General features: G+C 41.9%; 1 protein-coding gene across 1 annotated transcript in view; it reads right to left on the reverse strand.

The window, feature by feature from the left end:
- Positions 1–357: 357 nt before the first annotated feature.
- ATR (ATR serine/threonine kinase) overlaps positions 358–25,011 on the reverse strand; it is a 54,323-nt gene continuing 29,669 nt past the window's right edge. Inside the window, exons 27-47 of the mRNA XM_066619244.1 lie at positions 21,824–22,031; positions 20,265–20,443; positions 18,582–18,746; positions 17,617–17,708; positions 16,650–16,741; positions 15,141–15,318; positions 13,731–13,907; positions 12,535–12,694; positions 11,100–11,279; positions 10,420–10,562; positions 9,703–9,800; positions 8,436–8,668; positions 7,995–8,129; positions 6,870–7,070; positions 6,437–6,580; positions 5,471–5,621; positions 5,158–5,314; positions 4,811–4,964; positions 4,515–4,666; positions 1,819–1,924; positions 358–850 (exon numbers count right to left, since the gene is read on the reverse strand). Coding sequence (XP_066475341.1) covers positions 677–850; positions 1,819–1,924; positions 4,515–4,666; positions 4,811–4,964; positions 5,158–5,314; positions 5,471–5,621; positions 6,437–6,580; positions 6,870–7,070; positions 7,995–8,129; positions 8,436–8,668; positions 9,703–9,800; positions 10,420–10,562; positions 11,100–11,279; positions 12,535–12,694; positions 13,731–13,907; positions 15,141–15,318; positions 16,650–16,741; positions 17,617–17,708; positions 18,582–18,746; positions 20,265–20,443; positions 21,824–22,031 — 3,279 coding nt within the window. The 3' untranslated portion in view covers positions 358–676. The remainder of the gene's footprint in view (positions 851–1,818; positions 1,925–4,514; positions 4,667–4,810; positions 4,965–5,157; positions 5,315–5,470; positions 5,622–6,436; positions 6,581–6,869; positions 7,071–7,994; positions 8,130–8,435; positions 8,669–9,702; positions 9,801–10,419; positions 10,563–11,099; positions 11,280–12,534; positions 12,695–13,730; positions 13,908–15,140; positions 15,319–16,649; positions 16,742–17,616; positions 17,709–18,581; positions 18,747–20,264; positions 20,444–21,823; positions 22,032–25,011) is intronic.

The following is a 25,011-nucleotide window of genomic DNA, read 5'->3' on the forward strand; positions in this document are numbered from 1 at the left end:
GACTAGGCATGGCAATTTTTAAAGGCCTGCTCCTTTTAACAGCAGTTTGATCTGCAGTATATAGGCGATAATGCTCCACAAACTAGCATGTATAGTATCAAGAATACTACCCCTTAACCAGTTTTTACTGCTGCGATCATGGAACATTTTAACTTGTAATAACCTTCTTACTGCTTCTATACTCTAGCATAGAAGGAGTAGGACTTTCAAAAGCAGGTTTGAAATGTGTTAGATAGGCAATGTAGAACCAAGTTAAAAATTCTTGCATGTTTTTTTAAAGCGTTCTCTGCACGGGGGTTGGCATCAGAAATACTTGTGCCTAATAAATGAACATCGACCTAACAACACGTCAAACAGTTTGATCTCAAAGCACACACTCATTTTATGTATGAAATAGAACTACAGCACATTCAGTATTCACACTGTATTCAAACATTTTAAAACAAAGTTTACAACTGTATAATAATCTGTACAAGTAGTTTTTCACATAGACGTACTACTTTCATTGTATAAATATACAATATAAACAGAAGCACACACTCTTATATTGGCAGAAATTGCCATAGTAGAAACAAAAAACAAACAAACCACAGGGTTTTTTTTTCTTTGTTTGCTTTTTAAAGCAATCAACCACTTTCTTTAAAGCAACTGATGTTATGTTTCAGCTGGCAACATTTCACATGTAGGCAGCCCAGCCAACATACATCTGGCACAGCAAGTTCTCATCGGTTGCATCTTGAATGAGATGGTGAACATGTCCTTCAATTGACAATGGCAGACCCTTTACCCTACTCCTAGTTTTAATCACACCCTGAAGTCGCTGATCTATATCCAGGACATGGGTCTTGGCCTGAAAACAAACAAAAAATGCCACTTACAATAGCAATCCCTATTAATACACCATAATGAAATCTGAGTAGCTGTAATTATTTTTCTCGGACCACTGAAGTAGTGACAAGACCCATTGTCATTAATTACTGAACAGAGATTTCACAAACTATGTATTCTTCATAAGCACCCTCTAAAGATAATCTTTTATCTTTTCAAAAATGCAGGGCAGTAAGGAATGACAAGGAACATTCACATGCAAACTACAAACAGGCATTTCTCATGACAGCCTCTGGAGGCACACACGATTATCATACAGGAGGGCAAGGCCCCTAAATACTGACAGCTGGATTGCTGACAGTGTCCTCTCCTAATCACTCTGCTGAAGTGACCCTGGGATGGCAAATAGCCTGGAAGGTTGACTAGACTGGACCAAACAATAATGGTGGCACCTAAAAAAGGGCTGCAATTTATTTTTCAGGAACAGACCAAAGGGAGGCTTTGTTCTCCCTCAGTTCTGCACCTTAACCTCTGACAACCAAGGCAATTGGCTGATAAGAGAACAATTGCCAGCACAGTCAAGTGGCAGAATTCAAGCACCAAGCCAAAGCAGCACACTGGTTCATCCTTTCCCCATCAGCTGCCCCACCATATGGGCACAAAGGGAGCTCACCCACCCCACCAGTGGGGGGATGATTCTTAATCTACCTTAAGACTTATTGTGAATGTAAGTGGAAGGAAAGTGGAAGGAAATAAAATAAAAGGGGAAGAAAATAACTAAGGAGCTCCTTGGAAGGAGGGCAAGATACAAACAGAATAAGTAACTAAAATCATAGTTACACTTCACATACTGAGCTCAAGAAATAAAAATTATGAATTAAGCAACTTTATGCAAAACGAATTTGTATAATTAAAATTTACATAGATAAATTCTGTACCAAAAAATCTTTAATCTAGTTCTGTCTAGAAGTATGTGTTTTTCCAGCTCACCTTCTCATTGACGATTTCTCCAGTTTCATTTGCTGGGGTTTTTGTATTGCCTCTCACTGGTTTACTCCATTCCACAAGAGGATCATGGAGAAAAGTCTTCAAAACACTAAGCAGACACGAATTTTTAAAATGTGAATGAGAAGCTATATTCCATTCCACTTGTATTAATGGTAATGGTAGGAAAGTAACACCTTTTTCAATATCCTCATTTCTGTAACAATATATTATACTTACATCCCACTGTTCCTCCAAAAAGCTCAGAGCAGCTTTAATATAATTTCCACGTAGTCTCCCCATTCAGGCAACTTACTTTCTGACTTGTTTAGTGTCAGCATAGAGTACATCATGTTCTAATTCTATTAATTTTCCCAAATTGATCACATTCGATTTACAGTGTGATCCTATGCATGTCTATTCAGAAATTAAATCCCATTATGTTCAGTGGAGCTTCTTTCAGCCTTAGGTATGCAATTTTATTTCAGGATTCAAAATAAACACATTTTGTTTAAATCTGATTTTTGTTAAGAACCATGAGCAGAACTCTGCTTGTGGAACAGGACTCTCCCTTTACACACTGCAGCCACTTGCAACCCCAAAAATCAACTAACAGCCCAAATGAGAATTCAGATACTCTCAGAAATCATGGTGTACTGCAAGAAGAGAATCAAAGAAAATAAAGGCCCTCCTCCTCATGTGAACAGAAGTGTCTTGGACGTGAACGCAGCCCTTGGATACAGCTCCATTGACATAAATGAATTAACAGCACGATCCTACACTTGTCTACTCAGAAGTAAATCCCAATGTATTCAATAGGACTTCTATAAAGTGTGTATTTGCAGTCTAACAGAAGCACATGGCCAGGACATGTGCAAGTAATGCAACAGTTGCCATTTAAGTAGTTCAGCCATATTTCAATGTGGCATGACTGCAAGAAAGCAAATATATATGAATACTGTACATGGAACCGCGTTCTATTGACCCAGATAATTTGTCTATGTAGCCCAGTAATGTCTACCTGACTGGCAGTGACTCTGAAGACAGTAAGGTAGGGGTGGCCAACCTTTCAGCTATAAGAAGGATTTCTGTCATCTCCCAGATAAGATGCACCTGCTGAAATTCCCTCCTCTATACAATTGTTAAAGGTCCAGGAGCCTTAAACTTGAAAAGTTGGCCAACCATGCCCTAAAAGCAAAAGGTTTTCACACTAACACCTTGTGCATTATTATTTTTTTTTTTTTAAACTGGAGATGCTGGGAACAGTGCTGCCTCTGTGGCAGCTTTAGTTTATGGAACTCCCTCTCTTTGGAACTGAGAACTTTCCCTGGCTCTCATCTGTCTGCCTTTTGGTAGGGGTATCAAGCCTTTTTATTTGAACTCACCTTCAGTTAATCCGTTGCTGGAGGGGGTCACTTTGCTCTTTTGTTCTTTCTGCTTTTTGCTTAGTCCTTTTGTTTCCATTTTGCTTTGTCTGGTTGTTTATTTTTAAATGAATGCTGCCAAATATTGCTTTTTTTATCATATTGTTCCACTATGTTTATTTTCAGCTTTTATGATATTAATTTTTAACTGTATTTTACTGTATTGTACTGAATGTCTATACAGCACCTCTGATGTCATTCACATTGGGAGAGACTTATAAATGAATAAATATTCAACCTGAAACCCAACCCTGTGCTGTATCATGGCTTATATGCCCTTGTGGCATATAAGGATCGGACCCTCACCTCTGGTACCCAGTCCTCACTCAGTTTTGACTGCCGCTGGCCCTGCTGTCTTACAGCCCAATCCTGAGCTGCCCATTCCGCCAGGCCTGCTGTGGCACCAAAATGGCTACCACTGCATCCTGTGTGCAACAGGGCTGCTGCCAGTGCTCCTTGGAGGAAGGGAAATAGCCCCACAATGGAGCTATTTGATTCTGCAGCAGCCCAACTTGGGCTGCTGTAATATCAAGAGCCTCCATGAAGGGCTGCACAACCCAACACTGAGCTCAGGATCCGGTGGAACTGAGCTCCACCAGTCCCGTCTCCCTCCCCCCCCAACATCAGAAGGCCTCCTCCCTGCCTTCCCCCATGCTCCCCTGCCCAGCGGTTTGGGCGACCAGTGCACTGCTGTTCTACCGGCGCTAAGGGTTTGCTAATGTGCTTTAAGACACATTTGCGACAGTGCGTGCCAGCGGTAAGCCACTGTGCACTGTTTAGGATTGGGCCCTTTAACCCTTACTAGCCAACCAGGTTGTAAGATGGTCTGAAACTTCTGGAAGTTGCCAGCTACTAACAGTCTTTGCTCTTACCGCTCCCAGTTAGAATTATACAACTGCATGGAATCTTCCTTGATAAGTGCTCCCCCCAGTAATTGGCTACTTGCTCTCCTTGGCCACTGAAGAACAGATAGCACATTCCTTTCACAATAATTACTTTTCTCACCAGCTGCAGAGAAACTGTTGCAACTCCCAAATTGGTTCAGACTTGGGCCTAGATTTAACCTCTTCATGACCACCATCATGCTTAAAACTCTTTTCATATTCTGACACTGTTCCTGTTGCCACTTGCAGCTGTGTGACTGTAAATGTACATGCTCTGGTAGAGATATTATGCTTTAAGTCCTCATTAGACAACAAATGTGCAGTGGTTTGAACACTATGTTGTACACTTAGATCATTGCAGTTTTTCCCTTCTAAATAAAGATGGTTACTGTACCTCATTAGGGGTTCTCTCTGATCACGCATAAGTCTCAGTGTAACTTCACAAGCTCTTTGGAAGAGACCTTTTGTCCCCATTGGGCCCATCCCATTGACCATGTTATGAGTAAGACGAAATGGTACAATTTCCGGAAAGTCAAACGTTTCCCCCTACAAATTAATAAGATCACTAAATGAAATCTCACAACAAACTATGCTTTTTTTTAAAAAAGGAGATACAGTATTACCATAAAATATTATAGAAAGAAAAATAGTTTTCAACCAAATGACAATAAAACATACATAGTTTCTCACCTTATTGAACAGACAGTTGAAATCCACATGCACACATTCACCTGTCAGTGAATCAAACAGAATATTTTCACCATGGCGGTCCCCAAGGCCTAGGATGTAGCCAACCATTGACATGACTGCAGTGGAACGGCAATATGCTGATCTACTACTGTACCTAGAAGAAAGAAAGAACATAAGACCCAAGGACTACTGTTTAAAACAAGCAAACATTGGGTAAATTATCTATGTCCATATACAGCAACAAAAAAGATTATTACAATTAGTATATTTTGCTTTCATATACTTGACTATGCTAAACTTCGTTTTCTTAAACCCATAACATCAATTTGTAGTGGTAACAAACTGACCATGAAGTAGGATCAGGGAATGTTCTCAGGAACCATTCATGAAAAACTGGAGGGTGCCGAGGCAATAGAGTTTCTTTAAAAATTTTCAGCTTTTCAGATAAAGGCGCTGTCTTTGGAACAATACACTGACGTAGTTCCTTCCCAGTCATATAGACACCTAGAAAAGAAAGATCTGGGCTTAATAAGTTAGTGCCAGGCAGCCAAAGGAGCCAAGTACGGTTGCTTGGGAAACAAAAATGCTGCACTCCGAAGGATTTTACGACTCCCACCACATTCGCACACACATTTTTTTCCATTTAAAGAGTTTGCTTACCTTTCTCCTTGTATAGTTTGTTCAGGATATGTCGCAAGCCAGCTGTGTTGTTCACCCATTCAATTATACCACATTCCTCATTCAGAGGAATAACTGCATAGGTCCGGATGTGGAGTTCTCGCCTACGTGACTCTGCATCTTTTCTTAAACACTGTGACAGAAACACACCACCAGCCATTAATTGGATATGAAATCATTCACTTTAAAAATAGTTTAGCCTCCTGCAATCTAGAGTTCAAACTCTAAATGTACATATAAATCTTCCTTGCTTTCTTAAAAAAAAAATCCTCCCTTAAACCAAAAGTCCATCACTGAATTCAAGCAAGCAAGTTCAGGAGCCAAAACATGTCGCCTACAACTCTAATGTGGGATCCTTTAGACATGCGCAATGCTTGCATGTATTCAGTGAGTCTTTAATCTTTGAATGCCACCCCACTCCCATGCATCATAAAAAGTGCCTGGATTCAGGCAACTTTTCACAGGGTGCTGCTTCTCAGAACTCTCTGCCCCACTTTGCTGACGGTAGAGTTGGGTTCTGGTTTAACATGCCACAGAGTATGTTTAATGAACACCCCACTTAACCTATTCAGTGTTATACACAGCTGGCATCACATTTAAATAAGACTGTCCGTGCCTACACGGCGGTTTAGCATGGCCATCAGGCCATGGGTCCATTATATTTCAACCAGGCCTCGCTAACACTGTTTCCTCATTTCTCATATGTTTCTCTTTATTATGAAAAATTATCAGTTCTAAATAGGCAAATATCACAGAGAGGGGGGAAAAATCAGCCTGGTGTGTGGTTCCTGGAGGAAAATTACACATGGCTGCTTCCATCTTACAGTATGGGGGTGAACCTTGGCTGCATTCCGTATCTTACAGAACCAGCACCGAGCAGCTGAATCTGGCTTTATGACCACTCTTCTTATGAACTATACCCAACAAACACATTTAGAAAGAGTGAACCTTATTTATTAGTGAGTTGAACTCCATGAGTCGACAGTCCTTTCTTAGGTCATCTTTTGGCTTGCACATCATGATATAGGACTTTCCATCTGAACCATTTAAAGTAATTTTCTTTGGCTTCTGAAGAGATGCAAGGATTTCGACCTAAAGGAACAGACAGAAGGATTCTTCAGCCTTGAAAACCACCCACTTCACAATGTTTTGTTGTGATTTATAATGAATTCATACAAACGCAGTTGTTTTAGCAATTGGTAACCAAGGACTAATCTGGATTGGTGCATCAGAATTCCGTTCATATTGATCCTCAAATAAAATGTTTTTAACTTAATTGTTTTCATGCTATTAATCACTTCTGCAGGCAAGCAGATTGTTATAAGTTGAAAAACAAACTTGTTTCAGTCAATATACTGAAAACAAAACACTAAATATTTACCACGTCGCCGAAGCTAGTAATGTAAGCCCAACATCCAGGAAAAGGATCATGACTGGAATGTGAGCCAGGAACTGAAGGAAGAGTTGGTATCATTACAGATTGCAAAGGAATAAGGATCTCACTAAAAGTCGGCTCTTCTACCAGCTTCTTCAGACTTTTGAAATGAATTCTCATGCTTAAGGTAGAAGTGTTTCCATCAACCTGGAAAGGAGTAAGAAGTACTACTCACATTCAATATAATTACTGACAATGGGCTTATACAGATGATACTCCGGGTGCCCCAACACAATTACTTGTGAAAGGAGCATGCAGTTCTCATCCCTCCCCCTCAGTACATTCCCGCTGCCCTCTAATCACATGGGGGACAATATCAACCTAGTTTGACTACAAGATGATGCTTAGTTTATATCACACTCCACGTGACTGGATCAGCCCTTTATGCTGATAAACTTATTTTGCCTAAAATACAGCGTCTTTATCATCCTTTTTATCAGTGTAACAGCCCAATCCTCTGGAGCACACAGGCCAGTGCAGCACATGCTACTCCAGTGCTAGCTGTCAAAAAAGTACCACAGAGCACTTCAGAACAGGCTAGCAGTTGCTGGTACTGGTGCACTGGCAGAAGGAGCAGCGCACACTGGATCAGGTAAGATTACACTGAATAGTGCAAAGGCAGAACAGGGTGGGGGAGGGGTATAATGGGGCAAAGGGAGAGCAGCAACGCAGGAGGCGGGCAGGATCAGCAGCAGCGGCCACATTGTATACTATCCCCCTTCCTGGGCCTGATCTGCCGACACAGATCCACTCAGACTTGCACCAGCTATTTAGCTTGCACAGGTCTGGGTAGACCCACTGAGCTTGGGTTGGAGCTTGGGCAAGGGGGGACGGATGTCCCCTTAACATATGGAAACCTCCCAACTTCCCTATAGGATGCAGCATGACCCATGCTGGCCCTGCTGCTTAGGCGTGGGGGGAGGGGTTGGATAAGATTGTGTTGTCATTTATTTGGCTTACAAGATATTTTATCGTCAAATAAAACAGGATACTCCACTTCCACAAAAACAGACCTTTTATCCTGGACAGCAATTAACCCACAAAAAAAATAATATGCAGAATAAATATTACCAGCTTATTACAAAGCTCTAGGAGTTTATCTGTCAGGCGAGCTGCATCTCCAATAAACTTCCCCAAAGATGCTTTCATGTGAATAGCTTTGTTGAAAATTTCCTTGCATCTATTCACGCGCATTGGATAAGATGACTACAAAAGAGAACACCAATCACTCATTAAAACTCATATGCCAAGTCACTTCAAAGTGCATACTGTAGTTCAGTCATAGAAAACAGGCTAGAAAGATACTGAAAATTACTGAATGGTATACAGTTTTTCTCTTCTCATTATGATATCTTCCTGAGGCATACGCATGATTGCTCCATAGGACACTGCAAGGGAAGTGGTAGTTCCACATGCACAAAGTGACTTCTACTTCAATTGTTTTTCTCTTCAGGGCAAAAAAGTTTAGCATGTCAAACTAAAAGAAGAATGAGACTATATTTGTGGAGTTACCTTAGATACTGCAGCCATCATCCACATTGCTTGTTGAGGGTAGGCTAGAAAAACTTTGGCAATGATTGCCATAAGAACAACAAAGACTTCATCATGGGAATGGCAGATTCGGGAGATCAGCTGAGAGAAAGCTGTCAAAAACTGATAAGGAGCCAAGACTTGTGTGTGCTCTGAAATCACCTTGTTGATTGTAGCCAAGTCACATTTCATTTGTACACGATCATGACGACCAGCTAAACAACAGAATACACAATGTTAATCTTGTTTCACTGAAGTCCTGTTTGGTACATATATACTTAACTACCCCCACTTTCTCCAAGAAATTCAATACTACATGCACAAACTCCTCCCACTTCCTTTTTATGCTAACACACACCCTACATGGAGAGATACAGCAAACACAGCACAAGGGCATCAACAATTGGCCATTGAAAACAACGGACTTTAAAGGCTACTTCAAGTGTATTTGATACATTTGTTCAAAATAACAAAACAAACTTGAACTTTTCAACACATATTATAGAATATGGAAAGATCTACATCTTCCATATTCCATAATAGATAACAGTTAACAAAGAACAATAATTGGATTTTTAAAAAAAAAACCTTGTGCAAGCACTCTTAAAATTCTGTGAGCACTCTTAATTGAACTGCTTAATTCTGAACTGCTGTATCACCCTCATTTCACAAAGGATTTATATAAAATCTGGAGAGGATGCTGTGACCACACTGAATATTGGATGGATAAGTTTAGGATGTAATCCTAACCACACCAGTAGAAATGTTGCTCAAGTTCTGTGTCTTAGTTCAAAAACCAATTTGGAACTTTAAGTTCCTCTCCACAAAGGAGAGGCAAACTCCCTAAAGTCATCTTTGGAAACATAGCTCAAAGAGACCCACCTTATCAGATCTCCTCACCAGTCTTCAACACCCCCATTCTCAATACAATCTTTTCTGAAAAGGGGAGGAGCTAAGAAACCCAAGCTCCTGGCCATTCAGTGGGAGAAGTTGGAGATGAATAGCAGAGTTAAATCACTGAGCAAAAAGTCTCTGCTGTATTGCTGAACTGTTTGAGAGACAGATTGCAAACAAAGTATCCTTTCTAAATAAACTCAGTTTTGTTTGAACAGCTGCACTGTCTCTACTTCAATCCTGCCCAAGTTTTTAGCAGAGAGCTTGAGTTAAGAACATGAAAGGGAGTGCCCCTAAGGTCTAGCAGAGAGTGAGGCCATGACAAGCTAGGGATTGGTGGAATAACATATCCTACCTTTATCACATTCATATGCTTTTGCTCCGAAGTCGAGCCACAAAGATAACATTCTTGGCATTGACTGGTAGATGAACTGATTCCCAAACTGTAGAGATCTGAAATTATTATTATTAAGAATATTTATATACCACTTTTTAACAAAGTAGTTGCTGAAGTGGTTTACATATCTAAACAATTTTTTTAAATAGTTCCCTGCCCCAAAGGGATCACTATCTAAAAGGACCAGCAACATCCACTAGAAAAGACACCATGCTGGGGCGAAGAGGCACAATTTCTCTTCTTTGCCAAATATAAGGACACCACTTTAAAAGGTGCTGTTTTGCCAATACTGGAATATACTGTAGTATAAAGTCATTTCCTCAAAATCATTGTGGAGAATACCATACATTCTAATGGGATGCACTACTATGCATTCCTCAATAGGTCACTTTCGTCCTAAGGAGCATTTGACATTATGGCAGCCTACAGCTGCCTGTTAGCCACACGGACAACAACAGGTTTGCCACCCAAACAACAACACAAATAATCACATAATGCACACCAAGTGCATGTGTTGTTTTCTACCATGCTTCCAGTTTATAGCCCTAGAGAGACTGGTGAGCAAGCAATACAAAAAAGGTACATACATTCAGACGATTTCAAAAATGGTAACAGTTTTAGTTACCTACAACAGACTGATATTTATACTTGTATTGTATAACTATGCCATCTAACCTTCCAAAGTGAAGAACTATATATTTAATCAGATCTCCCTGTTTTTCCATCTTATTTTCAGTTACTGTAGGCATCAGCTTATCATAGTATTTAGCAAGGTAGAAGTGTCCATTTTCCCACTCTGGCAAGTGAACTGTGACATCCTGGGGGATGGAAAAATGAGGAAACATTTAATGTATAAAAATGAACTTTTGACAGTTAGGACCTTGTTCCAAGGCAACTAATGAATAAACTTGCAAAGATACACAAATGGAAGCAAGTTTATCATCATCAATAGTAATAATAACGTATTTAGTTGCAAAGTTGAAGCCATAAAAGCTTCAGGCTACTTCAGCAGATTTTGCATAACCTTCTTCCACTAACCCAGAAAAATAACTGGGTAGTGCAATATAGGTGCAAATATCAAGTTAGCAAATGAAAGTAATCATGTCAAGAGGATGTGTAAAGGTATAGGAAACACTAGGGGGTTTCAAAAACTGCAGGGAGTTTTCCTATTACTGGCATTATTTGCTAGTAACATAAAACAGAAAAAGTCAAGGTGCTTACAACACAAAGCTTTTCCACATTGGTGTATGGTGCTTTGCTGATTTAAAAGTAAATTCTAAAGCATATTTCAATATACCTGCACATTGTACAGTTAAAATAGTTTTACTTAAAACTTTTCTGCCGTTTGTGCTCACCTTATATTTTTTCATGACAGCATTACTCTCAAAGTTGGCAGTTTCTTCCATAAACCTGCCCACGAGCAACAGGGCCTGCCCATGGATTAGTTTGCTTTTAGCGTCAGATTGCACTTTACTATCAGGAAAACATAATTCAACCCCTTTCTGAAGAATGATTAGGCCCTGGTGAGCTTCACCCTTTAAAACAAACAAAAAGAACACACGTGCACAGAAAATCCAGTATCAAATTTGTATTCATTTAAATGACAGATACTTAGGTGTAGCTCTAACATTGAGTGGTATTTTCTGGCATTCTATCATTGTAATTTATTTTTCCAAGGAGCTCCTTGGATCGGGGCTTAATTGGGATTTGGGTGCATAGCCTGAATGAGGTAGCACTCTCTTTGAAAGGCTGGGTTCATAGCTTAAGAGTGCTTTCGGATCCAGCCTTCTCCTGAACAGCCAGGTGACAGTCACAGAGAGAACCATTTTTGCAAAGCTTTGGCTGAAGCACCAGTTCATCCCCCTTTTCTACAGCAGGCATATCTGCCCAGTGTTACACATGCCTTAGTTACATCTAAACTGTCTCCTGTACCCATCAGAGCTCTCCCCCCTGCCCCCTACTGTGCAAAAAAAAAAATGCTGGAATAGAGATTGACCTGTTCTCTGGCATAGAATGCCTCTTCTTATTGGAAGAAGAAAAACTTCACTGAAGTTTTCCAACAGCTTCATAACCAAAAGAAAAGAAACTTTTGTTCGAAATCATTTTTTGAAAAAATGATATTTGGACCGCTCAGAATTCTATTAAAGCTCACAAGCCATGTCACCTACCTTTGACGATGGTTTTATTTGAAGACATAACATTGAAGACAAGACACTGAAGACATTTGAAGAAGATAAATAGTAAACACTATGAATTAAGGCTGATGAAGCTGCAGTGAATTCCTCCAACTGAAAAGTCTCCAATAGGAGAAACCTATAACATGCTCTAATTTGAATACCCATTTGACCAAGAGTTATATTTAACAAAGATTTTCTAAGTAATGTTTTTATTTATTTAAAATGCATACTCTTTTCTCCCACTGATGGACTCAAAGCTTACAACAAAAATTTAACACTAATACAAATCGTACAAAAATACCTCCAGCATAGGCAGCTAAACACTTTTACCAAAGTATTTTAATCAAAAGCAACATAGACAGCAACCAATCTAGGAGAGCCCAGGAAATTCCTGCTAAAGAAGTATTTCATAATGTGAACTGCAACCTTGTGTTTTAATCCAGTGCCATAATTCTGACACACACACATTAAAAGTGGATGTCACTTCTGCATTTATTTAAAATTATTCAAAATGTTCATATCCCACCTCTCAACACCATCAGATTTTCCACTGTCTTAAAGCAGAGTGGTTAAAGAAGACTTAAGCACTCGGCTTGATTTCCCTCTTTCTTACCTTAGACCAGAGCCACTTTGCTCTTTCCACATAGAGTTCAGATAACTTGGATTCCCCAGCATTGAGGAGAGCATTATACGCTGTTTGGTGATGACCAGCTTTACGGGCAACTCGGGCACTTTGGAGCCAACATTCTCCCATCTGCTCACTGTAATCCTCTCTGAAGGGATATTTTAAATCAAAAATATAAAGAGCAACATAGGAATGGTCTAGAACAGAGTGGTCCAATATGAGGCTGGCAGGCAGCCTGCAAGGCCCTTTTGGTGGCCCTTGAAAAGCCCCACCACAGCCACCACCCCCTCCTGCTTCAGTGGCTTTTCTGTCTCTCTGCCACAGTGTTACAGCTTCTCCTTTGGAGCGAAGATTGGTGGTGGGCCCCCAGTCTCATACTTTATTTATTGGTGCAGTGGCATGAAAAAGATTGAAGACCACTAAACTAGGGCATCATACCTATGCAGGATGAATGGGTTCAGGACATACTGGTTAATTCTAGCTTAGACAGGAGGTCTGGTCTAGAGGGTAGAGCCTCCATTTGCCTGAAGATAACATCCACAAGGTCGCCAGTTCGAGGCCACCGGCACCGTGCGACCTTGAAGCAGCTGACAAGCTGAAGCCGACCTATTCCATCTGCTCTGAGCGTGGGAGGATGGAGGCCAGAATGTGAAACCAGATCAGAATGAAACACCTGAATGTTGTGGTTCTTGAAAGAAAGAACCTTCTTTCAATTGTAAAAATCCCTATGGGGATTTAAATAAGCCTGCCTATGTAAACCGCCTTGAATAAAGTCTTGAATAAAGACCAAGAAAGGCGGTATATAAATACCTGTATTATTATTATTATTATTATTATTATTATTATTATTATTATTAGACAGCCAAAATGATATAGTCTATGAAGCATCACCTGCACAGGCAGATCAAAATCCAAATCCTCATTCAGTCACGAAGCACACCTTGTAACCTCAGGCAACCACCATCTCTCAGCCCAACTTTTACCTCACAGGAATGTTGCCAAAATAAAAATGGGACAATCCCCAGAACTCCATTCAATACAGAATTTTGCTGTAGTGTTCTGGAAGTAACTGGTAGTGAACTTATTTTTTGCTCCAATAGTTCATATTAACTTGCAGCTCACTTAAGAAAAAAAACAACTGCTACAGTTTCAGGGAATAACACACACAATAAGCCTAGTCTTACCTTTTAGCAAGGCTGAGCAAAGCCCTTCTAAGTGCCAAGATGGGCTCTTTCGCTCTGTATGAGTTCTGTGTCATTTCTATACGAGCATGCCAATTCAGAGAATCTTTACCATAGTCACTACCAGGTTGTTCAAGCATTGATCCAATGCTGTGCTCCAGCTCACACAGCATGTGCAACCTGCAATACAGATTTAAAGATCAGAGGAAGAAATAACATGCTTTAAAACAGTGGTTCTCAAGGTCCTACAAAATCCTACCATGAACTTTGAGACCATGGTAAGTATTTGTGGGGGTGGGGTGGAGGCCCAATGACACCACAGCTTTTGCAGCAACGCCAGGTCCCAGGGGCTTTTACACCATCTGGGGGGGGGGAGTTGCACTGGCCTCTGGGAAACTGCAAGTAGCTCCAATCGCAGATTTTATTTTTAAGCCTATCAGAGCTATTTGCAGCAGTGGGGATGCCCACAGAGGGGGCTGTGAGCCTCCCAGATGCTCCCAGAGGCCACTGCGATCCCCTAGGTACATTTAAAAGCCCCTCGGTCCCAGCAGCAGTGCAATCACTGTGGCGTCGTTGGTGCACTCATTTCTGGGCCACTCTTCTTAAGGGAGAATGGCCCTCTTTGGTTCCTCTGGTGAGTTGCAACCCACCAGTTAGGGAACCACTGCTTTAAAAGTTGCATTTTATTTTATTGTCATAGCCCCCACTAGCATTTTATTTGAATAATACCCCTCAATAAACATTTCCAGGGCAGTTCACATAAGACAATTATAATGCAATATATAGCAAAATAACAGCAATCAGTATAATCAAACATACAACAGAATAGGAAATTGCTACATAAAAATCTCTTAGTAACATAAATGGCCTGGGAAAAGAAGAAGGTCTTTGCCTGGCATTTAGTAACAGTAGCAAAACTCATTCTGGTTGTGTCATGTGTTGTCTTAGGGGAGTGCAAATAATAATGGTTAATACACTTTGGGATTTTGGCCAGACTTCCATAGTGTAAGTGGGCAGGAAAATATGTGAGAATAATTCAGTTGACTCTCATAATTTCCTGCCCATTTCTCCAGAAAGTTGTGTTAAAAGTGTAAGTATCCAAAGAAAGTTGGATGGTGCAAGAAGAGCAATCAGGCAATTTAAAAAAAAAAAATCAGATTCAGAAACGTAGACCAATGAACATGACTATGCTCTAGAACAATTATAGTAAGTGTATGCTTTTGACCAGAATTGTGGCTTCAATTTTATTTTGCTCTGGTTCCAGAATCCCAATCCCAAAAGCAAAAAAGTTTCTCTAATTTACATTTGAATTTCAAAAAGAAAAGTTTGAACACAAGACAAGAGGCTATGAAGGAGTATTAAGAGCTTCAGACTTTGAAATATAGAACATGCAAAACAGAAACCAAAACAGACCTGATAATGTATTCATATCCTCGCTGATATGACCCCCTTTCAAAACTTGCCGCTGAAAGAGGACCTATCTGCTCTGATCTGACAAGTTTCAAGGTTTCATAAAAAGTGGCAGCATCATTTTTCTTTGCTGATAATAACAACTGTCCAAGCCTAACACTCCAAGTATTAGACTTCCCATCTGAAAAAAGGAAAAATCTTTTCAATACAGCTTAGTTACAACTCCAGAGTTTTTTTCCTACTGATTACAGAAACACTGCTGATTACAGAAATCTGCACAATTTATTACAGTTTCAAACGAACAAATTTAATATTGGCATTTATTTGCTAAATAAATTCTAGTCACATTTTAAATGACAATTTCCAGAATGCTTAATCCTCAAAAAGAAGTCAAAAGAACATGGTTTTTTTCACTATATGGACCAATGAGAGATTCGAATACACAGGAACTTCTTTTAGGCCTAATCATACTGGGGCCTAAGGTGAGAGGTGAGGTGAATGCCAGGAGGCTCAGCAGGCACAGCTAATCTGGTGGTGGGGGTGAGTAATGGGACATATTGAGGGTGGAACTTGGGGGTGCATCAGAAGAGGGAGGGGTGAATCTGGCAGCAGTCATTTGCACCAGATCTTATCCTCCATTTAATGCCTGCCCTGCCACTGGCTCTCCTCAGACATGCACCAGCTATACAGCTAGAATAGATCTGAGGCAACCAAGCAGCCTACTGGGGATAAGTAAAAAACATAATATAGAATAAAAATAATTTTACTTACCTCTTGCAGGTTGTCCAACTCCCCCCCCCCCCCATAGCATGCAGTACATTCTCTGTTGGTGCAGCTGCATGCTTAGTGGCAGGGGACAGGATTGGGCAGTCAGTATCACAGTGACAGATAACCAGTATACCTTTGTTCATATCTAGGAAGTTAAACTTGGTACAATCTTAGTTCTGTGCTAAGTCTAACTTCCTCAAACAAAAAGATAAAAGAAAGCTCTCTAAGGAGTTTCATTTTGAAAGAGGTATGCAAAACACTCCAGATTTCATTATTGTGCTTCAGCAAATAGTCACTGATCTTCATATTTTGGATGGTAGTATTCATACAAATCAAAACTCATATGGGAATTTTTAAAATGGTTTTTCAACAAAATATCAAATCACCTGGGATATGAGGGATCTCCTTATACCTCCAAATATGCATCTATTAAAATGTTTTCCAGAATTATGTGATACTACTTCCCCACCCCCAAAAAACCCCAAATATTCTTCCTTGTGAAAGAGGGAAGAAGGATTACCAGTTTACAAAATGCATTCAGCTAGTACTGACTGATTTTATTTATATATATATAAATCAATTTATATCTTTATAAATAAAATCAGTCAGTGCTAGCTGAATGCATTTTGCACACACACACGCACACACACTGCATAGGAGGAAACTGTACCACATCCAAATTCCTGAACAAATATGAAGGTCTTCATTACTGTACAAGGATTCTATAACAGTTTAGATAGAAACCTGCAGCTATGTAATTTTCTAGTGAATCCCACTGTGCCAGTTTCCAGGCTGCCTCCACTCTGTAGGTGTTCAATTCAGATGTCCACTCAGGTCTATTAAAACAGAAAGCAAACTTAGTCGTACACACAGGAAGAGTTCATTATTTACTGTTACTTTGCACTATTTTTATGTACGCTTGTGTTGAACATGGTGAAATCCCTAGCTAGCACCAATTCCATTTTGTAGACCAGGAACCATTTTGAAGCTGCTGTGAGAAGGCTGTGCTGTTTCAGACAATGTGAGGCACCTCATCAGCCTTCTCAGTCACAGTGGAACTCTGAAGCCTGATACGCCAACCTTCACACCAGCACAAAGAGCTCCAATTAAGAACAACAAGGTGTAGCTGTGAATCTCCAGTTAGGAGGGGGTGAGCATGATTGCATGGCACTGCATCAGCTGATGAGGTCATCTTCCAGAAGCTTTGGTTGGCCCAAGCCCCTGGTTGTTCAGAAGTTACCTTCAAAGTATATAAACCTGTTTCTAGGGTTGGAATTGGTGGTTGCTCATTGCTCTCTTCCCATTCCGTCATGAACATCTGTCTGTATCTCTTCTAGCACAACAAGTGGAAGAGCTACCACCCACCTAAGCTCAGTAGTTAGTCTGCCCCGCTCACGACTTGCTATCCATTCCTTTCCCCAAGAATTCTAGTGTAGACACAATGCCACTGAACCATGCAAATGAAGTTTCCTCTTACTCAGAATTTGCAAAAGGACTCCAAATTCCTGTTAGCATTAACCATAGCTGATGTTATTGCAAATATAATGCTGAAGCAAGGACGAGACAAAACAAGGGGACAAGCAGAAGGGTCTCAAGCTCATTATATGGAAACTGATTTCAGGAAGCCAATGACCAGACTAATACTGTATATATACAAAGTGTATTACTATATAAGGCTTTAAATTTTAAAGGAACTTATGAGATACAGTACCTCCTAGCAAGCACTCCATTCACTTGAGTGATTACAGTAGACAATTGACCAAGACCCAACATAGACTTCACCACCCCATGATAATGAATTATCTAGAAGTATAAAAAGAAAACCAGTTCTAGACAGTCTCATTATGGTTTCAATTCTTGGACCCATTTTTTAAACACAGCATTGAAAAACTCTGAATATCAGCATAGCTGACAATCTAGAGATATTTTGCATTACATTGTCTGAACAGCAAGATAGCTTTTCAGGTGCCACAAGACTAACAAATGTATTGTATTACGTTTACTAGCTTTCATGAACGAATAGCCAAGCTCAGCCTTGGGCCAAAGAACTTGAGTGTATCTACATGGGTCAGAGTGCTTTCAAATCTTGCCAAGTGGCCAAGGACAACCATCTGTGCCTAACTGGTGGTTCTGACATTCTAGATGCTAGCAAATCATGCCAAATATATATTTTCCCAATTGGATAAGCTGACCTTGCCTTACGTTGTATATGAAGAGACACTATTCACTGAATCCTCTACTGTTTTGGGAAAAGAAATTGCTTCTTGTTCTTGGTTTTAGTAACTCATGTGGTTGAGTCTACAGAAGAGACACTTCACTCCCCCTAGTTTCTTATTGTTTCCCAGATCATTTTCTTCTCCTAGCAATTCCCAGATTTGTTTTCTTTTAAGAATACAGTCAAAGCTGCATATGGTATCTTCAGCCTGGAGGAGGCTAAGTAAATTTTACCCTGCATTTCTTACCACAGATGGATGCCAGTATCTAACCCAGGAACTATTTTGATTCTTTTTATTTTGGTTCTTATTGCCCATCCCCAGTGACAAACAAAGCTCTTTTCTGCCCATTTTGTTATCCACAGGGTACACACTAGGTTGGAAACCTAGTGTTCTGCCTTTTATTTCTTTGACTGTACAATTTTAAAAAGGAAGGAAAACGAAAATCTGATTTGTATTTTACCTGGTCAGGCTCTAGTTGGATTGCCCTATCATAGCAAGCTGTTGCATCTCTCAGTAAACCAATGCTTTCGTGCTCAAGGATCTGTTCTTTGAGTGATGGCTCTGCCTTCCGTATCGCACTCACTCCTTCCACGCCATCTGGCTCATGCATAGCAGCATACAATTTCTTGATATGAACAAGAAAAACATTCCAATTGGAAACAAACACTAGTCTAAGCATTCTGCCAGCAAGACATTCGTGCTACAGTTATCAACTACGATTGTGTGAAAAATTTTCCTAGAACATTTAAATGGTACAACTTTGCACTGCACAAAGATAAGCTCCTGATGTTGCTCGTAATATTATTTTTAGAAGACTCATTCTTTCCCTTCTGAAAAAATACACGATGTCATTTTTTATTGCTCTGCTTTGTTTATCAGTTTAATAAAGCTTTACAAATATGCAAACATAATGGCCACATGCTTTTCTCATATAAATATTCAAACTCTCACATAAATACTCAAACTCAGGCCATATAAATACTCAAACATGAAGTTTTCCTTCTAATAATATCTTACTCCCAAACTGCAGCTCGTCTTCCACATAAACATGTCACAGCCCATATGATTTATAGCAAGATCCTATGTATGCTCACAAGTAAGTCTCATGTCTAATGGAATTTTCTCCCAGGCAAGCATGCTTAGGATTGCAACTCTAGCCTATATAAACTTACCTACAAAGGGAAAGTAAATTTAAAGTTCTTACATTATTAGACAAGGGAACAATTCTTCACTTGATGACAGGGCCATAGCTTGGTAGTAGAGAACATGCTTTGCACACTCTACAGGTTCAATTCCTATAATGCCCAGGGAGGACTGGGAAGAAACTCTGTCTGAAACCCTGGATACTGCTCCTCAGCGTAGACAAGACTGAGCTAGGTGATCTGACTTGGTATAAGGCAGCTTAGGGCGCAATCCAAACCTGCGCTGGAGCAGGCAAGCCAGGAGGCTTGCACTGCATCTAACACAGTTTTTTGGCTGCAGCGGCTCAGCCAGGGGCAAGGGGAAGCTCTTCCCCTTACCCCTGAGTAAGGGCTGCACACCCCAATGGGTCTCCTCAGACCTACGCCACCTCTGGAGGTGGCGCAAGTCCGAGGAGAGCGAAGCGGCTTGAAACCGCTCCGTTCTCCCTGGGGACGGGGGTTGGAATCCGGCATAGCCGCCAGGTCCCAGCCCCACCCCTGGGTCCCCGTGCACCCGCCCACAGGGTCGCCCACCGCCCGCCCTCCCCTGCCCAGAAACGCCCCCCTCCTGCCTCCTCCCTACCCCCCATGCCTACCTTCGCTGCATGTGTCAGCGCAGGTGCACTGGCACAAGCGGCAGGAAGCTGCTGCAGAGGCTTCTGCTGGCCTCTGTGCGTCGGCGCATCTAGATGCGCCACGCAGCTTCCTCCCACGGAGGCGCAAATGTGCTTTACAGCATGTTTGCGACCCTCCAGGGGCTCCTATGCCAGCATAACTGCCAGTTAGGATTGCGCCCGTAGTAAGTTTATTCCAGTTTCAATTCTAAAGAACAGTAGAAATGGTTACTTCTGGAACAAATGAAGGCAACCTGCCTACTCATTCCATGACCTTATAGATGGAGAAAGTAATAGTATGAAGCACTGATATTCATGTTTATTTCATGTTATAACAAAAAGCCAAACCTGCAGAAATCCAAGGTGTTCCTGAATGTTTTGTTTCTTTTCCATGATAAATGATTCAAAGTGCATTACTGCTCTTGTGTATGCTTTGGAGCGAAAAGAAGCTGCAGCGAGTGTGTCCTGAGGTATGAGATCAAGAAACTGGACCACACTTTGATATTCTTCATATTCTTCATTTGGTGCTAAGGAACAAACATTTTAGAAGCATGCAGTTGTAAGTGAAGTTTGTAACACCATTACTCAGTTTATGCATTGCTATAAGTTGCCTAAATGAAACCTCTGGCAGCAATACCCCAGAAACCTCTGTAATATCATGGTCTGTTCATTAATGTTCTAGTTACCTCGAGATCTGAAACAATCAGCAACAAGATTCAAACACAATTCAGCTTAATGAGAGCACATTTATTGCTCACTTATTGGCTGGAACTAATGCTTCACCTTGAAGCACAAGGCCTTGTGTGGGCAGTAGGTTCTCAGGACTACAAATCTGAATGAGAACAGACCCCAAGAGATAGGATGGCAAAGGCGCAGGAACCCCCAGTGTACAGAAAAACTAGAAACCGAGAAATATGAAGGCAGAGCAAGTAGAGGCTTGAAGCAGAGGAAGTCAGAAGATAAGGATCAGTTAATAGAAGGGGACTAGAAAAAGCTCACAGAGAATCTAAGCTCAGGAAAAGCTACACTAGAAGGAGACAGGATAGTGGAACAGTGCTGGTCAAGAGTCAGAAATGTACAATGTTCTCCTTTAATTTAGTAAACAGTCTCAAACTTCCTATTAGGATTGAAAAGGTGGGATATAAAAGTTTTGAAACAAGTTTTAAAAAGGAACAAACTGTACACAGGCACTTTCAAGCAGTTATCTTCTTTTTTAAATCAGCAATGCGAATGGGAGAGTTAAAAGAGTTACAGCGTAATCCTATCTTGCACTGGAACAGGCAGGCCAGGAAGTCTGCACTGTACCCAGTGCAAGACAGGGCCCCAAGATGGCTCAGCCGGAGGTAAGGGGAAGAGTTTCCCTTCCCCTTACCCCCAGGTAAGCCACTGCAGCCCTAATGGGTCTCCTCAGACTTGCGCCACCTCCAGGGGTGGCACAAGTTCGAGGAGAGCAGAGCAGCTTGAAGTTGCTCCGCGCTGCTCTGGAATGGGGGCTAGGATCCGGTATAAGAGCCAGGTCCAAGTCCCGTCTCCCACTCCCCATCCGCGGGACCACCCTCCACCCACCCTCCCCCCGCCCCGGAACGCTTCTCTCTCACCTCCTCCCCATGCAACCCAGAGCCTTGCATTGGTCGAGCTCAAGGTTGGATTCAACCTCCACGGGCCAGCACATGTCCATGTGCTGGCCCAGCCTACTCTAGAGGAGCCGCAAACATGCTGTACAAACTTTCTTGGTGGTTCGTGTGGGGGTCTAAAAGGCAATCCTTCCCCACGGAATACTTTATCATATGATGCGACTGGTCTTGGTTATTGGCAAGTAACAATATTTCTTTGCTTCTTCTTTTGAAAAGTTAATTTAAAAGTGGGCAAATCATTTTAAAACAAGCCAAAACAAGAGAATTACCAACCTCGCAGTTCCACATTATCCTTGTTTAATTTGCTAGCAGCTTTCTCAGCACGAAGTTTCTGGAATTTATACCTAGCCCACTGTGTCAGATGATCGAGCATGGAGAATACCGTCTGAGTGCTTAAATGACTCAGATCCGAGGCACTATCCTCACAACGTCGGGCACAGGTGTCGTCGTTTTTCAGGACAGCCATAATTTCTGCATAGACCTGGGAATAGTTAAAAAAAACTCACAATTTTCTTTGTTAAAATTGGTGTTCCTAAATTGTGTGGAATTTAGTAAGAAACCCAGAGCTGGTTTGTACATTATCCCGATCATATGGAAGGCACTGGAAAACATTTACCTGTGGCAGCAGTTATAGGGGAGAAAAGGGGACATCATAGATCAAGGGCGCAATCCTAACTGCTCCCTATGCTGGCTGAAGTTCCTTGGGCCGGCCTGGGAGGATCACAAACGTGCCGTAAAGCACATTTGTGCCTCCTCAGGAGGAAGCCAGGCCAGCGCTCTGAGAAGCGCCGGCCTGCAGAGGCTGACGGAAGCCTCTGTGCCAGCTTCTCCCCAGCTCCTTGTGTCTGTTCAGATGAGCCGACACAAGGACGAAAGGTAGGCGTGGGGGGCGGAGAGGAGGGAGGGAGGCATTCCTAGGCAGGGGGAAGAAGGGCGATGGGCGGCCCCGCGGGCAGGTGGGCGGGAGAGGGAGGAGGGGCTGGGATCTGGCAGTTATGCCGGATCCCCGTTCCCAGGGAGAACGGAGCAGCTTCAAGTCGCTCTGCTCTCCTCAAACTTGTGCCACCTCGGGAGCTGGCGCAAGTCTGAGGTGACCCATTGGGACCAGCAGCCCTTACCCGGGGTAAGGGGAAGAATTTCCCCTTGCCTCTGGCTAAGCCGCTTCTGGCCACAATTCTGCACTGGATACAGCGCGAGCCTCCTGGCTTGCCTATTCCAGCGTAAGTTAGGAATGTGCCCTAAAAAAGAGTGACCGCACTGTTCCTCTCAATGCTTTTACCATACTGATCTCCTGAAATACATGGATGATCAAGCCATTGCTAGAAGAAAGGAATGGTGGCAGTACTGGAGACTCCAAGTATTTCAGGAGAATGATACAGTAAATATTTTTCTAGAAGCTTCCAGATACCTGGAAGATATAAACTGCCCAAGAGCTGACATCATAACACAGTGTTATCTAGGTCAGTTTTGTCCTATATTAGGAGAGGGTGATGTGTAATAAAGTGTCTGTAATAATATCCAAACAGCATAATGCATAATCAAATGCAAGTGTACTCCAAAGTAAATTTCACTGTTCAATTAGGTTTATTCCCAAGCAAGTGTGCAAAGAACTGTAGATTAAAAGAACTTTTACTCAGAAAAGTATGTACAATATATGTTGTTCCTGTCAACAAAAGTACGTAGGTTGCATGAAAAATTGTGAAAAAATCTGAACAATAAGCTTCAGGCTGAAGGTTACAATATGCAATAAAAGACACCAGAACAAGGAGCTGCATTTCAGAAGGGCATCTGTAACTCACCATTTTGTTTTACATGTTGGCAACTTGCTAACTAGCTGCCTTCCTACAGCAAAAATTATGGCTACAGTGTATGTGTTGAAACTGTGCCTAGAACTAAGGCAGGTGTTTCCAAACCCTGGCCTAGGGACCGGATGCAGCCCATGACAAGCCACTATTCAGCCGATGGCAAGCTTCCAACCCTTGCAACCACAATCTGACCAGAGCTGCGCTCCAACTGTGTTTGGAGGGTATACTGAGGGCCGGGGAGCCTCCTCTCAGAATGCCTTCTAAAGGCCCCCCAAAAATCATAAGAACATAAGAACAGCCCCACTGGATCAGGCCATAGGCCCATCTAGTCCAGCTTCCTGTATCTCACAGCGGCCCACCAAATGCCCCAGGGAGCACACCAGATAACAAGAGACCTTATCCTGGTGCCCTCCCTTGCATCTGGCATTCTGACATAACCCATTTCTAAAATCAGGAGGTTGCACATACACATCATGGCTTGTACCCTGTAATGGATTTTTCCTCCAGAAACTTGTCCAATCCCCTTTTAAAGGCGTCTAGGCTAGACGCCAGCACCACATCCTGTGGCAAGGAGTTCCACAGACTGACCACACGCTGAGTAAAAAAATATTTTCTTTTGTCTGTCCTAACCCGCCCAACACTCAATTTTAGTGGATGTCCCCTGGTTCTGGTATTATGTGAGAGTGTAAAGAGCATCTCTCAATCCACTTTATCCTTCCCCTGCATAATTTTGTATGTCTCCATCATGTCCCCCCTCAGGCGTCTCTTTTCTAGGCTGAAGAGGCCCAAACGCCGTAGCCTTTCCTCATAAGGAAGTTGCCCCAGCCCCGTAATCATCTGAGTTGCTCTCTTTTGCACCTTTTCCATTTCCACTATGTCTTTTTTGAGATGCGGCGACCAGAACTGGACACAATACTCCAGGTGTGGCCTTACCGTTGATTTGTACAACGGCATTATAATATTAGCCGTTTTGTTCTCAATACCCTTCCTAATGATCCCAAGCATAGAATTGGCCTTCTTCACTGCCGCCGCACATTGGGTCGACACTTTCATCGACCTGTCCACCACCACCCCAAGATCTCTCTCCTGATCTGTCACACACAGCTCAGAACCCATCAGCCTATATCTAAAGTTTTGATTTTTTGCCCCAATGTGCATGACTTTACACTTACTGACATTGAAGCGCATCTGCCATTTTGCTGCCCATTCTGCCAGTCTGGAGAGATCCTTCTGGAGCTCCTCACAATCACTTCTGGTCTTCACCACTCGGAAAAGTTTGGTGTCGTCTGCAAACTTAGCCACCTCACTGCTCAACCCTGTCTCCAGGTCATTTACGAAGAGGTTGAAAAGCACCGGTCCCAGGACAGATCCTTGGGGCACACTGCTTTTCACCTCTCTCCATTGTGAAAATTGCCCATTGACACCCACTCTCTGTTTCCTGGCCTTCAACCAGTTCTCAATCCACAAGAGGACCTGTCCTCTAATTCCCTGACTGTGGAGTTTTTTCAGTAGCCTTTGGTGAGGGACCGTGTCGAACGCTTTCTGAAAGTCCAGATATACAGTGTCTACGGGTTCTCCCGCATCCACATGCCTGTTGACCTTACCAAAGAATTCTATAAGGTTCATGAGGCAAGACTTACCCTTACAGAAGCCATG

The sequence above is a fragment of the Tiliqua scincoides genome, chromosome 3, assembly GCF_035046505.1.
Source record: "Tiliqua scincoides isolate rTilSci1 chromosome 3, rTilSci1.hap2, whole genome shotgun sequence".
NCBI lineage: Eukaryota > Metazoa > Chordata > Lepidosauria > Squamata > Scincidae > Tiliqua > Tiliqua scincoides.